This window comes from Abramis brama (assembly GCF_963993115.1).
Source record: "Abramis brama genome assembly, chromosome: 15".
Classification (NCBI taxonomy): domain Eukaryota; kingdom Metazoa; phylum Chordata; class Actinopteri; order Cypriniformes; family Leuciscidae; genus Abramis; species Abramis brama.
The window spans coordinates 30,732,145-30,751,951 of NC_139977.1; the positions used below are offsets into that span (position 1 = coordinate 30,732,145).

The 19,807-nt window shown below is 37.8% G+C and overlaps 1 protein-coding gene across 12 annotated transcripts in view; it reads right to left on the bottom strand.

The window, feature by feature from the left end:
• The window catches only part of rapgef1b (Rap guanine nucleotide exchange factor (GEF) 1b), a 46,295-nt gene extending 26,701 nt beyond the window's left edge, over window positions 1-19,594 (bottom strand). For all 12 annotated transcript variants that reach the window (XM_084136755.1, XM_084136754.1, XM_084136759.1 and 9 more), the window contains exon 1: window positions 19,333-19,594. In XM_084136755.1, coding sequence (XP_083992881.1) covers window positions 19,333-19,360 — 28 coding nt within the window. In that variant the 5' untranslated portion in view covers window positions 19,361-19,594. The remainder of the gene's footprint in view (window positions 1-19,332) is intronic.
• Window positions 19,595-19,807: the final 213 nt, after the last annotated feature.

Sequence of the window (19,807 nt, forward strand, 5' to 3'; positions counted from 1 at the left end):
AGTGAAGAATAACTACTACCAGAATCACCCGCAGAATACAACCTACTATTTTTTTAAAGTAGTATGCAGTATGTATTGAATGCCCAGACGCGTGATCTACTGACGACTCGAATGAACTGACGAACACAGACGCACCCGGATCATTTCCATAATGACCAACGCAAACTAGCAAGAGCAGCACAAATTCGCGTCTGGTTAATGGCGGAAATGCCAGTAAATTGACTAGCACAAACCTTAGTAAATCACCTTACATGATTCATTTAACCCTCATCTTTCCCTCGGGTCATTTTGACCCGAAACTCATTTTTAAAACATTTACTGTTCATCGGAGTGGTCCAAGACCTTGGGACTTTTGTAGCACTTAAACCACGAATACACACACACACACACACACACATTGTTTTATGCTATAAAATTTACTGGATTCTAGGAGTTTATGTGGTTGAAATTACAAAAAGTAACAAATATGTACCTCGCGGGTCAATTTGACCCTCTTAGAAATGAATGGAATGCGAGGAATGCTTCAGTACACAGAAAAAAACAAAAACAACATTAAAATTAAAACCAAAATGTTTTTGGTAAAGCTTTACCAAAATATTATTTTACATGTCTACACGTGTATCTGAATGCATACTGAAGGAACTGACTTTAGGACCCAGTGGAACAGCACGTTTTATTATATATATATATATATATATATATATATATATATATATATATATATATATATATATATATATATATATATATATATATATATATATATATATATATATACACACACAGTGAGGAAAATAAGTATTTGAACACCCTGCTATTTTGCAAGTTCTCCCACTTAGAAATCATGGAGGGGTCTGAAATTGTCATCGTAGGTGCATGTCCACTGTGAGAGACATAATCAAAAAAAAAAAAAAACAGAAATCACAATGTATGATTTTTTAACTATTATTTGTATGATACAGCTGCAAATAAGTATTTGAACACCTGAGAAAATCAATGTTAATATTTGGTACAGTAGCCTTTGTTTGCAATTACAGAGGTCAAACGTTTCCTGTAGTTTTTCACCAGGTTTGCACACACTGCAGGAGGGATTTTGGCCCACTCCTCCACACAGATCTTCTCTAGATCAGTCAGGTTTCTGGGCTGTCGCTGAGAAACACGGAGTTTGAGCTCCCTCCAAAGATTCTCTATTGGGTTTAGGTCTGGAGACTGGCTAGGCCACGCCAGAACCTTGATATGCTTCTTACAGAGCCACTCCTTGGTTATCCTGGCTGTGTGCTTCGGGTCATTGTCATGTTGGAAGACCCAGCCTCGACCCATCTTCAATGCTCTAACTGAGGGAAGGAGGTTGTTCCCCAAAATCTCGCAATACATGGCCCTGGTCATCCTCTCCTTAATACAGTGCAGTCGCCCTGTCCCATGTGCAGAAAAACACCCCCAAAGCATGATGCTACCACCCCCATGCTTCACAGTAGGGATGGTGTTCTTGGGATGGTACTCATCATTCTTCTTCCTCCAAACACGTTTAGTGGAATTATGACCAAAAAGTTCTATTTTGGTCTCATCTGACCACATGACTTTCTCCCATGACTCCTCTGGATCATCCAAATGGTCATTGGCAAACTTAAGACGGGCCTTGACATGTGCTGGTTTAAGCAGGGGAACCTTCCGTGCCATGCATGATTTCAAACCATGACGTCTTAGTGTATTACCAACAGTAACCTTGGAAACGGTGGTCCAGCTCTTTTCAGGTCATTGACCAGCTCCTCCCGTGTAGTTCTGGGCTGATTTCTCACCTTTCTTAGGATCATTGAGACCCCACGAGGTGAGATCTTGCATGGAGCCCCAGTCCGAGGGAGATTGACAGTCATGTTTAGCTTCTTCCATTTTCTAATGATTGCTCCAACAGTGGACCTTTTTTCACTAAGCTGCTTGGCAATTTCCCCGTAGCCCTTTCCAGCCTTGTGGAGGTGTACAATTTTGTCTCTAGTGTCTTTGGACAGCTCTTTGGTCTTGGCCATGTTAGTAGTTGGATTCTTACTGATTGTATGGGGTGGACAGGTGTCTTTATGCAGCTAACGACCTCAAACAGGTGCATCTAATTTAGGATAATAAATGGAGTGGAGGTGGACATTTTAAAGGCAGACTAACAGGTCTTTGAGGGTCAGAATTCTAGCTGATAGACAGGTGTTCAAATACTTATTTGCAGCTGTATCATACAAATAAATAGTTAAAAAATCATATATTGTGATTTCTGGATTTTTTTTTTTTAGATTATGTCTTTTTATTACAGTGGACATGCACCTACGATGACAATTTCAGACCCCTCCATGATTTCCAAGTGGTAGAACTTGCAAAATAGCAGGGTGTTCAAATACTTATTTTCCTCACTGTATATATATATATATATATATATATATATATATATATATATATATATATATATATATATATTTATTTTCCCAAAGGAGGTCGGCAGAGACACCCAAATTGACCCAATGTGAAGTATTTTGAGCTGATTTGAGCTGGTCATTGCATGTATTGAACATTGCATCAGTTATTTTGAATTTCAGTAGAAAGAATGTGAAGAATGTGCTTATATTATATTATTTATTGATAAAATCTAGAAATTTAAAAGGTACATAAAAAAATATATATAAAAAAAAAACATCTTGGAAAAAAAATTGCATTAAAAAATTTGAAAAAACATTAGAAAAATGAAACAATATAAGCTTTCTGGACAAAAAACAAAACAAACTAATAATAATTTTAGGGCTTCGGGTCATTTTGACCCGCGAGGGAAAGATTTGTTACAGGATGCAAGAAGGGAAATATGAAATTTTGCATCTGAAAGAGAAACTCCTACAAATGGACAAGGCAAAAATAACTGTCCATGCCTTTTCAGAACTAATTTATCACTGTCTTTAGTAAATCCTGACAGTAACTGCAAAAGAGGGTTTGCGCAGGAGCAAGCTGTCAGTAAATCTGGCCCTGTGTGGGATACCTCGTCCCACAATGAATGCAAAGTGCCCCACTTGACCCTCCATGTCCAGTGTGACTCATAAGTGGATCTGACTGCCAAAAGTTAAGATGTTTTTGACAAAACTGTTTTAAATATAACCCATTTCAGAGATTACAACTGGATACAATCGCCCAATTATAAATGCAATGTCATGCAACAACAATGTTAGAAATGCTTATTGGTATATTAAAAAGAGTTATTTCTTACAGTCCTAATTAGGACATTTGGGCCTGGCGGGTAAGGAATAAGATTTGGTTTCTAATGGTCGTATTACAAATTATCGATGCTTTTTGTCACTGTTTACACTCTTGTGTTCATAATCAATAAAAAAACCTGGAAGAAGAAAAAAGAAGAAATGATTATTGGTGTATTCAGATAAATGTTTCACGTACTATTAAAATAGATGCATATACTGAAAAAGGAGAGTTGATATCAAATAAAACAAACAATGATTAGTGTAAATCGTCAGAAAGCACTGGATCAACAAGACCCTCATTAACATGACCAATTACATTATGTTAAGTGTACAACTTTGGTTTGGTCAATTCATTATTAATTAAAACTGTTGCAAGTCTTTCACTGTCACTGTCTTCGCTGGCGATTATTTGTCATCCAAATAATTATGGTTCATTTAGTTTCCTTTTTTGTTCATGTCTCTTAACTAAAGCTTAAGTAAACATTCACATAAAACACATAGAACTTGAAAGAAATCACATTTTATTGAATGTTTCCTTAAGGCTTTGTAAGCAAGAACTGCACAGGGATTGAATGGCATGAATAATAATATTTTAAATATTTAAAACCAGAATTTGAAGTGCACGAATATTCGTGTTTAGCCCATTAAGGAGCAATGGCAATAGGCCTGAAATGCATTATGGGTAACCCTGATGCTGTGCTTCAAGTCTGAGTAAATTAAGCTGTCAATCAAATTCCATTTAATTCAGAACATTTCTACACACAGGTTTAATGTAATTCCCTGAAAGATCAACTATAGCACACTTCTCTCCCTCGCTCCCTTGCTCCCTCACTCTCTCGCTCTCTCGCTCCGCCTGAGGGAGTGTTTTCACTGTCTTTAATGGAATGCTGATAATATAGATTGACGGAAAAACAGAGAGGGAGGCATCAGATATTATTAGCTGGTCTAACTACAGCCTTCAAACCATGTCCATTATAGACTAATGAACAACACACGTGTGTGTCTGAACACAAGCGCAGTTGCTAGAAAAATGAATTCAGGAATAGGAAGCCCCGGCCAAATCCTGCATCATTTCCCATCCAGTGACCCCATCATCACAGAGACTGCGTTCCCCAACCTCCGGTTCAAGGTCTGCTTCAGCACGAAAGCACACACATACAAACATACAATTACTCCTAACTCATGTCACCTGTAGGTCACAGCCACCACTTCCTGCTCTGGCCTCAGTCCTACCTATCAACTTCCTGTCTGGCTCTAACGCACAGGAGCACTTCCTGTGCTGCCCATCCTCTTTACAACAAAGAGCGCTGACCTCTGGAACACTGAGTCATGGGTATAACACACACACACACGTTTACTTAGCTATCTAAATAGGGACATTGCATAGACGTAATGGTTTTTATACTGTACAAACTATATATTCTTTCCCCTTACACTAACCCTTATCCATCACAGAAAACGTTCTGCATTTTAAAAAAAAACCTTTAATCACTTTATTTTTATACCAGATTTACAAACGAGGACGTCCCTAAAGATTTTGGTCACTTCTGGGTACAAGTTTGTCCCCAAAATATAGTTAGGTAGGCGCACACACACACACACACACACACACACACACACACACACACACACACACACACACACACACACACACATTGCAGTGCTACATTTTGCTATTTAAACTACAAAATACAAACACTTGCTATTTTTTACATATAACAATCAGAAATATTAGGAAAGTATTAATATAAAATTTAGAGCAGATACTTGTTTTCTAACAAAGCCAAATTATAAGTCTTAATGTAGTAGTGATATTAAGTTTATTGCCTTTACAGATTTCACAGGCTATTTCATGGTAGTTACAGATTCAACATTAAATACACATATTTAATAAAATTCAACTTAGTGAATTTTTTATTTTATTTTTATATGTATAACGACTCTATATAATATTCCTTAATTGTACATGTGACAAAAATTGAAAAAGTTTTTTTGGATCCATCTTACAAAACAAGGATTACCTGATTATAATTGGCATCTCTTAAAGTAGAATACAAATACAATAAAAATACAAAAACTAATACTATATGATAACTAAATAAAAAAAATATGATCTGTTTAAATTATCATCAATCTAGTAACACTTTACAACTAGGTCTCATTTGTTTAGTATAATTAATGCATTAATGCAATGATGAGCAATACATTTAAAGCATTTATTAATAACATATTCCATTAATAATTTATTAGTTAATGTTAAAGTTCTGGGTCAATCTTACAAAAAAGTTTTCCTGATAAAAAAAAGATAAAAAAAGAAAATCATTGTTTCTTAAACTATCATACAAATACAAGGAAAAATACAAAACCTTATTCAGTGACAAACCAAAATAATGATATTAAAACAATAGGATAACAATTAAAATAAAATCTACAAAAACTACAAGTTAATAACTAACAATAAAAAAGCTAATTTTAACAAATTTATTAATGGTCACGAGCATATCGTCTCCTTCCTAAAATAATCACCCAAGTAATTTTTTCAGGTTTCTCATAAAACACAAAAAACTGAACCGATAATTGAAAAATGACTTTTAGGAAGGTGACGATATTTTGAATTCATTATATTTATACAATTCTGATTCAAAAATAAAACACGAAAAGCTCAAATTTCACATGATTCTGCCTTTTGTTTAAAAAAAAATTACAGCACAATCAATGCTTGGTCTGTGATAGACAAACAGGAATTATTTTATTGAAATTGTTTTTTTTACATGCACAGAGTTTCTTTGTTTTATAAGAACACAAAAAGTGCATTTCCTCCAGATGTCTTGTTTATTTGATATGATACTGACAGGTAAAAAACAGTCACTTTGTGTCCCTCAAACACATCATGCACAAGAATGTACATCTGCAATATAATCTTGTTAACAGGCTCTTGTGAGAGTGAGTGTCTCAAATCTCGACATGAATCTACCCACACAAATCACACGGCAGGAAACGCTGTCATAAAAGAGGTGTGGAGGAACAGGTGCGGGAGGAAGAGGAGGAGGAGGAGGAGGAGGAGGAGAACTGGGTTACTGGAGCAGACGTGAAGAGGACAGACTTACTCAACTGAAAAACACGATGACAGCAGACAGAATGGAGATGAGTTATCTGGATACGCTTACTAACAGGATTTGTGTGTACAGGTTATGGATTCAGGAATTCTGTGTAGTTTTCATGTGACTAATGCAAACACATTCCCCTACATTAATCATCATTCACGACTCTATGGATAAAATCAAGTCCCGCGGGTTTGTTCTTGTTAGAGTAGACGATTCACTGGATATACATCACAGCAGGGAAGAAATGAATCGCAACTTCCGTTTCATTAGAACAGTAACATCAATACACATTATTTTTTCCAAAAAAAGATCAAGACAGCTGTTTTTATCCATATCGTCCAGCCCAAACACAGATGATTAAATACACCGGCGTCATCCTCTGATCTAGAGTTCCACATTCCGTCAAACACACGCTGTAGTCCTGATCTATTTCTGCCCTTCTGCTTTACGCAATATCACACACACACACACAGTGACTCTGTTGCCACGGTGACATAAGCAAAGTGACACATGTGATTGACGTGTGTCAGCTGAAATTAGCTTCTGTTCTTCTGTCTCGTCTCAGTGTTACTGGCGTCTACAACACGAAACAAATACTATACAAACAACTCTTAAAGGGATAGTTCACCCAAAAACAGAATACATGTTGTTCCAAACCTGTATGAGTTTCTTTCTTCTTCTGAACACAAAAGTAGATATTTGGAAGAATGTTGGTAACCAGACAGTTGTTGGACCCCATTGACTTTCATAGTATTTTGTTTTCCCAACTATGGAAGTCAATGGCTACCATCAACTGGATACATCCAGACATTCTTCCAAATATCTACTTTTGAGTTCAACAGAGGGGCGAGTAAATGTTGAGAGAATTTTCCTTTTTGGGTGAACTATTCCTTTAAAGGGATATTTCACCGCTGGAAAGATGAATGTGTATTTAAATTTGGTAATTTATGTAGTAGAAATGTGAAATTATTTTAGAAGTCGGTGCCTTCTAGACTGAGAAAAGCCAGAAAATGTATTTTTGGCTCATGTGGATGAAAGACAACAACTCCCAGAATGCACTTGCTTCGCTGCCCTACAAGGCCACGCCTCCCGGTTACAGAGGGCAGTGTCGGGAGAAATGATACAGCTAGGCTACTAGTCGACTCGAAACTAAAAAGACGGCGTTTTATCGTGAGATCCCCCTATGGACGGGCTGAAGACATGCGGGACGAGCTCCTCCTACTGGCTGGAGTCTCTCGCCTCTGGACAAAAAAGCCTCAGATGACGCAAAATGATGATTTTTGCGTCATCTGAGGGTTTTTTCCAGACACACAATACAGAAATCTCTCGTCTCAGGGGGACATGAGGGAGGGAAGCACAGTCACTCGAAAATACTACCGGGTTTCTACTGATACTGATGCTAATCGGTGAAGTATGCCTTTAAAGAGTCACATTCTACACATTAAAACTTTATTTTTTATTCATTGTCCACTTTAAAAGTTAACATGTTAATTAAAATACAATTATTCATTGCTCTTTCATGTTAGTTTACAGTGTATTAACTAACGCTAACAGATACAGTTTATTAACATTTGATTTAAAATATATATATATATGTAAATGTTGAAAATAACATTAACCAAGATAAATAAATGCTGTAGAAATATTGTTCATTGATAGTTCATATTAAAGGATAATTCCGGTATTTAACACTTTGAGTCTATTTTGTAGTTTGTTTTGGATGAACAAGAGTGGTGGACAAAGAAATTTTGACAATGGTTCCTGTCTCGACTTTTTGACTATTTTAGAATTGCCCATGACCGCTTTAGAATGGGAGTCTATGGCCATGCACAAAGATGTCCTTAAATCAACCCTTAACGTTCGTTTTCAAAACTGTGCAACTCACCGAGTGGTTAGTGGTGTTTGTTGATGTTCCAAAACAAGTAGCGTAGCGAAATACAGTTTCTGTCGTGTTTTATTTGGCATTTTGTAAAATCCCATTGATTTCCGTTGGAGGACTCATTGCTCGTTGATATTACTGCGCTACCGGAAACGGAAAGGGGGCTGTTTACATTTGGTTGTAGTCTTTTACATAGATATCATATATAAACGCTAGATGTCTTATGGCGCAGTCACTTCCGGCATCACCGTTCGGCCATCTTGTCACAGTGAAGCTGTGAATTAAGGTGAGTGATCAGCACGCACACAAATCCTCTTATCTCGCTGAAATCTTGACGGATTTACAAACGGTTTGGTTTCTTACAAATGTTATTAACGTGGCTATAATTCGGAATGCTTGAACATGTATGTTATAATTATTCATATGTATGCAGTGTATGTATGCAGTGTCATAACTACTTCTCTGACGTTTATAACAAACCAAACCGTTTGAAAATCGGTAGAAAATTGAGCAAGTTATGGTTATTTAAAAGTACATGCACCATTAAACAAGTGAGCGAGCACACTGTGGCAAGATGGCCGCCACGTGCGGACGTCGACCTCCATTGGCCAGCAGCGCGCACGAGACATCTAGCCTTTATATATGATATCTATGGTCTTTTAGGTCTTTTCGCTCTGTTCTCTGTCTCTCAGAAGGCTAGCGTGAGCAGAGCAACGGAAGTTGCGGAAGAGCGGAAGTTTATACGCGGTTGTGAGGTATCTGAAAAAATAGTTCCACTATAGAAAAATAAACGGATTGAAATCATACATTGCGCCGATATATTTGTTTTTAATCATCAACGAACACCACTAACCACTCGGTGAGTTGCACAGTTTTGAAAACGAACGTTAAGGGTTGATTTAAGGACATGTTTGTGCATGGCCATAGACTCCCATTCTAAAGCGGTCATGGGCAATTCTAAAATAGTCAAAAAGTCGAGACAGGAACCATTGTCAAAATTTCTTTGTCCACCACTCTTGTTCATCCAAAACAAACTACAAAATAGACTCAAAGTGTTAAATACCGGAATTATCCTTTAACTGATGTAATATACTAATGCTAACAAATGAAACCCCACTGTGGCCTAAATGTTACTGTTTTAGACATATTCTCAAGACAATCCCTATAAAACAATGTGGACACCCACACTCATGTCTCTGTTCATCCATGCAATACATCTCAATACATTATGAGCAAATTCTGTTTGTCAAGATGTGTTGGAAATATCAAATAAACCCAAAATTAAGGAGCTTTCACAAACTACGGTGCAGTCTTCAGGGTTTCGTTAGTGACTTCGAGACAGTCAAAGTGTCAGGTAAACAGATTATTGCCAGCAGACAGACTGTACGTCAGGAGAACTGATGATGTTTTAATACTTTCTGTTTGGTAAACAGAGCATTACGCTGCCTGAGAGCGAGTGACTGCACAGCGAGAGGAGAAACGCATGGAGATTATCATTTCCGGATGCAAAACACTTGTTATCCTTCACTCGCTATCTCTCTCTCACACACACACACACACATGCTCACGGTCTCCCTCAGAGAGTCTCATCCTGCTCTCAACTCTCTCTGTCTGGCCTTGGATGATGTCTAACAGAATTTCCAAGAGTATTTTTCGCCCCATTTATTCTCTCCAAAATAATTTTTAAAAATGATATAACCTCAATAAAGAGTCCTCTGCCTTGAACCAAATCAACCAGCATGAACACTTACTCAAACATGAAATCAAAATTGACACCATTACTTTCTCGACTACATTTGTAAACATTATTCCAAATAAACACAAAGTTTGTCTTCGTTAAAACTTTCATTTTCAGCTGACATCACCAAGTCCACTTACTTTTTAACCCCTCTCGGAATCAATTCGCCCACTTTTTATGATCCAATTATTGGATAAACTCAAGTTCTTACATTTTTTCCTGTTTCACTTGGAATTACATTAGAATTACATTGGAATTACATTGGAATTACAGGCTTAATCGTCTTTTATGAGTGAATGAATGAACTACTAACTCAGTTTTGTCGAATGTATTTTCTTATTTTTCCAAATGTTCTTCTCCCATACCCTATTGCTAAGATTCACATTTCTACTTCTGAAACCCTAAAGTAGCGAGCTCAATTTCATCATGAAAACTGGCACACTGAAACTACAGGGCAAAACAATCATGTATCTCCTCTAAATCAGACAGGATGCTTTGATAGCACAATATGAACCCAGATGTTTGGCTTGAGTTACACAGAACCCGAACGCAGACGGTTTAATGTGATCTGAGGTTCTGCCATCAGCACTGAATGTCCTATTTTGGACTTACGGGCCTTGAATAGATGCTGGCACAGCAAAGAGCAAACATTCAAGTGCATGTTTCAGTGATAAAGTAGAAAGTTAAATACAATGTTTCTGATACAGGTATCAAAAGAGTGCAGAGCTATTTGCAAAACGAGCATTTTCCTCTTTGAAGACTCTCTCGTCAATCCACAGCTCTAAATCCGAAATGTCCCAAACAGATTAGTCAAAATGACCATCTCTCTCATTCATGTCCTGAAAGACTCTCTCTGCATCTCTTTTTCTGGACGCAGATCTTTGGGTTGGATCCACCCAGAGTTTGACTGGATCAAATGAGCACTTAGACAAAAGCCACACAACTGGAACGGGAAAGAATGTCCCTGGAATTTCACATCAGAAGCTTCTGTATTCCCAGAAATACTTTCTTTGTTGGAGAAGAACTTGCGTGCACTTTTTTTTAAGAAGGCAATTAATGTATCAATGTAACACTAACAAAAATGATCCATGAATATGGTTATCATCCTGTAACACAATATTTAAAAGTTGCAGTCTCATACCATAAGGAATTGAGCAAAAATTCCAGAACATCTAAAGAATATAAACACCAGTACAACCTTTAAGATAGGTAAATTGACTTTGAAGAACATCCAAAATCCACTAGCGTAAACTGACAGAAATAGATGAGAACATTTGTATCCTTCAAAGTCTAAAATCCAATATCACAATACGAGTCATGGACACCAAAGTACAACATGAATTGCAATAAGGATGTGTGCACTTTATGACTAGAATTAAATGAAAGATCAAAAGATCAACGTTACACTTTATAAGCGACCAAATACAAAGTTCATCCTGCCTTAATATTATATATTACTCCTGTTACGTCACACTCAGAAAACAAAGTTCAAATTCTTCCACATAATCTCTAACAATGACCTTGATGAATCCAAAACCTTTGTATAGATGCTTTCAGCGCATCTGTTCTCACCTGTGTCTGGCTCTCCGCTATTAAAATATTCCGTCTCCTCTAGAAGAGGTTGGGATCTCCGACTGGTATTCCCCATGTAGAACCCGGGCAAATTCTGGTTATCGAAATGAAGAACTAGTTTAGAATCCCAAATAGACTTCTTCCAATCTCATTCACCTCAAACAGGGATCTCTGGAGGTGATACTGGACATTTTCTTCAATCCCACAAAAAACAACAACAACAGAAAGCCTGTTGTCCAACAGGTCACTGGTAGAAGTCAGGAATAAGCATCCAGAACCGGAGACCTCGCTCAGTTAGTCACCCTCAGTCAAATCCCATGACCCAGCCTGACTCAGACTTCAAACTGAGTGGAATCTAAAAATAAACTCCAACAGAACTGCAGAGAACTTCCAGAGTCCGTCGTCTCAGTGTTCCGTGTGTGTCGGATGATGTCGGAATGCCAAAACATCCCGATTCCAAAAGAAACCTTGGAGCAATGACGGTCAAAATCCGCACAGATGAAAAACTGTCTGACATGTGAGAAATGATCGATTGAGCCTATGGCATGGAAAACTGTGCACACGCAAACTAAATTACACCGATCCGGGGAAAGAAAAAAAACGGTCAATACATTTTAAACCTCCATTATGTAGTTTTGAGCAGCAGACAGATTAGATAATACAGCTCAAATCAGAGCAGAGCGCTTGAAATTCTCAATCTCACATCCATCCATTCCCTACTTTATTCCCACAAAGCCCTGCAAGTCCACATACACACGCCTGCTTCTCTCAAACACACACACATGGCGCAAGTACCATCTAATTACTGAAGCTCAGGATAGTAAGAGCATGTTTTTCATTCTAGTAATCTACTGTGCTCATTTCTCTAAAAACCCATAATTACAGTTTTGGAACCAAAAACAAGTAGCCAGAGACGACTCTAAATAATTCTGCACTTATTCTGGCCAATCAAAGGCCAAAACGCTCCCGACAACCAATCGGAACGCACCACACTCAATCAGGAATTAGGAACTAAAGCCAAAGAAAGCCTATCAAGTTATTAGATTCATTTAAAAGTCATTTTATTTTTAGATCAGCACGAGTAAAGATGGCATCATCACATTAAATACTTTTTAATCTTTTACTTCACTACAAAACCCTGATTAGAATGAAGACTTTGAAGCATGTTATATCACCAAATAGACTGTGATTCACCAGTATCGTTGCTAAACGTTCTTGTAAGCAGTTGTAAGTGATGAAATGATGCAAATTGACGTTCGCAGCTGGACAACTCCATTAAAACTTGATTTAGACCAATTCGCAAGTAGATTTAGACTGATTTGCAAATTGTTTGACTTTACAATAATCAATTTATACACATATTGAAAATAGCTATACAAATAAAGTGATTTACTTTTATATTTGGGATGCACCGATGTATAAAAAGCAATGCACTATTGGCCGATTGTTTAAAAACAGCCAATGATCGGGCCAGGGATGTACCGATATGAAAATTTTGGCCAATAGCGATAACCGATAATTCCTTATATTTGAAATATAACCGATATATTGGACGATAAATCTAAATCTAAAATTTTTATATAATTTTTGAGAGCCTGATTACAAAAACAAAAGTCTCACCATTAAAATCCATGTCCCAAGCACACAATTATAATGTTCTCATTATAATTTTATGTAGCCTATATGACAGATTTGCACTGAACTGTATTTTCCTTTTTTGAAGTGATTTCAATCATATTTCAAGCAATTCAAAACCATAACGGCGAATAATGCGCATCTATAGTGTCTCAGCTGAAGGAAATAATCCATTAATTATCGGCTTTAATCTGCCAAATTTATCAGGCCGATAACGATAACATTACAGCTGAACATATATATCGGCCGATACCGATATGGTGGCCAATATATTGTGCTATCGGCAGAGTAATTTAGTATCAGCGCATCTCTATTTTATATTGCTGACAAAATGTAGCTTAATATTGACAACAACAAAAAATCTTCAATGTAGAAATATATATACACACACACACACACACACACACACACACACACACACACACACACAATATCCTCATCCAGCCCAAACATGCACTAGTCATCTTTATCTATCATGTGTCTGTATTTCTCAGTAGTACGTTATCTCTCAGTTTACTCCTAGACTGTGTTTAGGACACCAGCATGTACATGCGATCATTCACACACACTTTTGTCGTCTGGGATTTGCACGGCAATGCAACTATTCATAAACACACACACCCGACCGAATGCATTACACATTACAGCTGTTATAAATAATTTTGTTGTCAGGGATTCACATAGCGATGCAGCCACTCATAAATATATCCGAAACACCCACCGAACATGACACATTATTACAGTCGAGTTATTTGGAGAATGCCACAATCGCTCAACCACATGAAAACACACAGATGCAGGGCCGATTCCTCAGAACTGCGCAGATATAACAAGGCACATTACAATCACAACATGAGTTCTACTGAAAGCTTATTTGAATAACTGAAGAAAAAAGACAATTCTGTCATCACTTACATGATGTTCCAAACCCAAAATACTTTCTGTCTTCTGTAGAAACACGGAAGGAGAAATGCCGAAACATTGTTCTTTTTCAAACAGTTACTATGTTTACATGTGCACAAATAATGAAAAAGGATAGTTTGTTGGTATAGTGTGTGGAGTGACCAAGACAGCACAACACACACTAACAGATTCCATTCGTGACTAGAATTAGGGCTGCACGATATTGAAGAAAAATGCGATATTCGATAACTCATTAAATAATGCGATATTCGAAATGATAATGCTTAAAAGTGTGTAAAATAAACTTAAATTATCTTTAAAATATATTTTAAATTATATAACCTACATACGTGTTTCACACTCTTTTTGTGATAAGAAAACATCCCTACAACTTCTGAAAGTGAACAGCAGTGTTTTAAGAAGTGTTATTTTAACATCCGTGTAAACCACGGGGTTTAGGGGTTCAGGTTATCCTACATTAGGGTTATTTAACAACAGAAACTGAATAATCAAATGTAAAAATAAAACACTGTATGAATTAAATATAAACTTAAATATATACTGACTTATTAAAGCTACAAAAGTCAAGAGCAGAGTGATTTTCTCATTGTCTTTTGTTCATGACCCAAGTTTTTGCAAGCTGTTGCGATATGCATATTGCGATATATACATTTCGATATATTGTGCAGCCCTAACTAGAGTAAACAAACATGGCAGATGACGGGCAAGAAGAAATGGCGATAATAGTGTTCGGACTGCTTTTCGCAGAAAAAACGTGAGGAAAAAAGACGAAAGATGAAGCCCAATGTTATCAGAAAGAATCTAGCATATAGATGTGTGGAACAATATTACAATACAGTAAAACCATGCTCACTTTTCATTGCATGAAAAAAAAAAAACAGAATACAATTTTTTTTTTTTTTCATATTTGGTTTTACCACAGAAACCAAGACATATCATACAGGTTTGGATCAACATGAGGGTGAGTAATTATTATTGTCAGAATTATCATTTTCGCTGAACTGTTCCTTTAAGATCGTCCATACACTTTAAAGGGTTAGTTCACCCAAAAATGAAAATTCTGTCAGTAATTACTCACCCTCATGTTGTTCCAACCCCGTAAGACCTTCGTTCATCTTCGGAACACAAATTAAGATATTTTTGATTAAATCTGAGAGCTGGATCACTCCTCCATAGGCTTCTAAGACATAAACTTGCTGGCCCAGAAAATGTATTAAAGACATCGTTAATATAGTCCAAGTGACTACAGTGGCTCAATCTTAATTTCATAAAGCGACGAGAATACTTTTTGTGCGCAAAAAAACAACAAAAATAACGACTTTATTCCACTATTCATTTCCTTCTCTCTGGGCCTCGAGTTAGTTCACGTAGTGTTTTAGCACAGCGCGTCTGTGTTGTACGTCACACGCATCACACACATGACCAGCGTCGGCCAATAGTGAGCCTACGTGTGACGTGCAACACAGACGCGCTGCGCTAAAACACTACGTGAAATAACTCGAGGCCCAGAGAGAAGGAAATGAATAGTGGAATAAAGTCGTTATTCTCGTCGCTTTATAAACTTAAGATTGAGCCACTGTAGTCACTTGGACTATACTAACGATGTCTTTAATACATTTTCTGGGCCAGCAAGTTATAATGTCTTAGAAGCCTATGGAGGAGTGATCCAGCTCTCAGATTTAATCAAAAATATCTTAATTTGTGTTCCGAAGATGAACGAAGGTCTTACGGGGTTGGAACAACATGAGGGTGAGTAATTACTGACAGAATTTTCATTTTTGGGTGAACTAACCCTTTAAGAACGCCCAGTACACACTGTGCGATTGTGGGCTGTCCCAGATGAAAGATGACATATGGTGGCGATTTCTGTGGTCGTGGATCCTAAACACTGGTCCTGCGTCGTACAGTGAGAGAGGTTTACAGACGGCCATTGTCACGGCCTTGCAACTAAAGATACCCTGCGATAGTTTCCTGACAGTGTCTTAGCATGATCATCTCAGTGTGTTTGCTGCTACGACCGACGTCTACTGACGAGCCAATAAAAATGCAACATGAAATGGCGTACTGATCAAACCGACATGACACTAAAACTTAAAACTATTTACCTCAAGCTCCATTTGCAAAATTGTCATGCCAAGTTGGCCTCTTTTCCCTAGCCATGACCGCATCCATATTCTTCGTTTTTCATAAAAACCACAATTTCCAAAGTGCGATTCCTTCTTGCTCTATTTGTTTACCACTAGCACATGATGATGAAGCTTTATTCTTCCATAGGTGTCATCAACATACAGTCTACATACAGTACATGTCTTATTAGTTTATTATATCCATGTCGTACAGTGTGATATGTAATGATCTAGGATTGCCGAAATCACAGAGGCATTAAAAATAAAGCCTCATTATTGCCATTGATGGCTCTTTGACATGCATGGGATCTTTCCATTGCACATACAGTTCTTTATAGTGGAAAAAGTTTCTTTAGATTATTCAAAATATTCGGTTCTGATATGAGCTGTTCACTGAAAGGTTCTTTGGGGAACCAAAACTGGTTCTTCTATGGCATCGCTGTGAAACCCCCCTCTCGAAGGCTTTATTTTTAAGAGTGAGTCTGAAGCCTTGAGACACGAGTGCACACACTCAAGATTTCTCACACACTCATTTTCCTCCCCAAAGTTCATTTTCTCACTGTCGTAAGGAAGTTGAAGGAGGTCAGATCTGCTTCCTGGTTTTGTTCAACGCTACAGGGATCGAGAGAAGCAGATAGAGGGAGGTCGTTCATAACAGGTGACTGGTTTTAACGTTTCTGCATGAATGACAGTGGCATCATGACATGAGGTCAGTGTATCCACGGCGACAAAGAAACATGTTGATGTGGAGAATTACGTCACACACACAGAGTCCTGCTCTTGTTGTTTCGGTCTGGCTTTAGACTTATCCAGAACCGCTCATCGATTCGCCTGACCAACAGAACGCAACAAAGGACAAACAGGCAACCCGGTAACCAAACACACACAAACCTCCAATACAAACAAGGCGGGCGAGCACATGGGAGAGACTTCCTGCAGGTCGGTGCAAGACAGGGCACAACGTGAGCCTGAACGAAACATGTAAAGAATGCGGCTTCCAAAATGACTTCAATACAACAACTAAACTGTTCAAATTAGGTTCATTCTCAAATAAGAAGTGTGCTGACACGATTTAAACGGCTCAAACACGCTCAGCCCAGATAAAACGCGACAAATGCTTCTTTTTAGCTGTGCCACAAAAGGAATGTTCAGGTGAGTAACGCCTCAGGATATGCATTCTTTACCTTTCCACACGGAGAATCACTTTTCAATAAGAAATCGGCTCGGCTGTTACAGAGAGCAACAGTTAAAAATGTTTTTAAGAAAATAAGGCTTTTATTCACCAAAAAGTGACAGTAAAGACATTTATGATGTTGCAAAAATGTCTTTTTGAAATAAATGCTGTTCTTTTGAAGTATCCTGAAAAATACATTCTTCACAAAAATATGAAGCAGCACAACTGTTTTCAACATTGATAATAATCAAAAATGTTTCATGAGCAGCAAATCATCATATTAGAATGATTTCTGAAGGATCATGTGACACTGAAGACTGGAGTAATGATGCTGAAAATACAGCTTTGATCACAGGAATAAATTACAGTTTAACATATATTACAATAGGAAACACTTATTTTAAATTGCAATAATATTTCACAATTTTACTGTATTTTTATCAAATAAATGAAACTTCTTGTAAAAAAAAAAAAAAAACATAAAAAAATGTGACTGATCCCGAACTTTTGGATGTAATAATAATAATACTAAAACAAGGAAGAAATATCTGCCAGTGGGATCAGAATCAGGGATTCATTCAAAGGGAAGTGTTCATAGCTCATGACAGATATTTGTTCTTGTTTTAAGCATAAACTCACTTCATTTTGTTCAGTTTTTCTAGACTTAACTTTACAGTTGCATCTCATGTTTAGATGTTTGAACTGGAAAACAGGACATTTTTATTTGCAATGCATGCAACATTTAATGCCATGACATGCATTTAAGAACTTTTTTAAGGCCTTAAATAAGAGTGAATTAAGACTTTTTAAGGCCTGCAGAAACCTTGCTAACTTTTATTTGTTGCTCTACTGAACAAGCAAACTTCCCCTGCAGCCTCACCCTAAACCCTGACCCTGACCCGATCCGATCCGGGCGTTCGGGACAGCTGTTTAGGGTGAGGTGATCAGGGGGATTGAGTTTCCTTCCCACCGCCGAAAGAAACCTCCTGTCGCTTTCCGTTACACACAACCAGACACACACATCTAGAGAGACAGACAGTCTGTGTTGTCATATTCCTAAACATAACATGCAACATGACGGCATCCAACTGTGTCCAAAGAAAGCCAATGACAAATTCAACAAATGAAAACACAGTTATCTAGGAAATAAAGACAAGACGACACTGTCCCCGAAAAACTAATTATGTGTGACATGTCCAGAGGTGCACTTTATCTAAAACATACTCAAACAACATTTGCATAATAAACACTGCTTTTATGAACTCATTTTACTAACATTCAGGACTATTTAAATGAGCTGCAAATATGAATAAAAAAAAAAAAAAAATGTAAAGCACATTATACACTTTACTTTTAAATCTGAACCTAATATCCTAATGTTCAAACATATATCTTACTTTAAGAAAAACTATATTGAAAATACACATATGAACTCTTTAAATAGTTTTAGGACTATCTATGCAACTTAATCAACCAGTGAACAAAAGTGAAACCCGATGCATTATTAAATAAAGTCATGCATAACACACTGCATCACACTCATAAACTTCACTTATTTCTGTGTGTGTGAGCATGAGATTGACAACAGCATCAGGCTGGAGAGGCTCTGCTGCTGCTGTAGAGTTTGGATTGATAAATGCATGTTTGATTTCACAGACAGACAGACAGATATACACACAGACAGGACAGTCTCTGCTCGGTTTCATGCGTCTCTCGGTAGAAAAGCCCCGTTTAAATGTCCCGTCGGCAGCGCGAGCTCGGAGACTCCCCGCGGGCGCGCTAGCGCGTGCTAACGGGCACTGATTTCCCCCACCACATATTTCTGGGTCGATATGAACACCAGAGACCCGTGCCTTTGGTGCATTCCTAACAGTGGCATTAAACGCATCAGTGTAAGATTGCGGAGCAGTGAAAGTGCAGGAACACCAGGCCTACACACTCCGCGGGCCGGTTCGCGCTTACCGTGCTTGCTTTCTATTTTCCCCGACATGATCGCTGCGCTGGCCGGAGCAAATCCTCAGTTTGGACAGTCACAGGAGGACAAAATGGGGAATTTAGGCCACAGTAATCCCGAGTTATATTCTTCAGCCACACATTTTGATGTACTGGGTCAACGTGGCTGTATAGATCCCCGGAGAAAACGGGCTAGAATCCGTTCACATGCACGCGCTGGCGACAGACAGACAGTGAAATCTACTGCTGATGTGTGTATGTGTGTGTGTGTACGGAGAGTCCCGTCCGTCCCGAGGATCCATTGGGATGCGAACACAGCGCCCCTCTCTGACTGGAATCACGAGCTACAGGGATTGTTTGGTGTCAGATTGACAGGAATAATTAAGCTAAAACACACTGTCGATATTTACTCTCCCTCGTGTCTTTCAAAAGCTGTATCAGAACTATCTTCTGTGGAAAACTAAATGAGATGTTTGTCTGAATG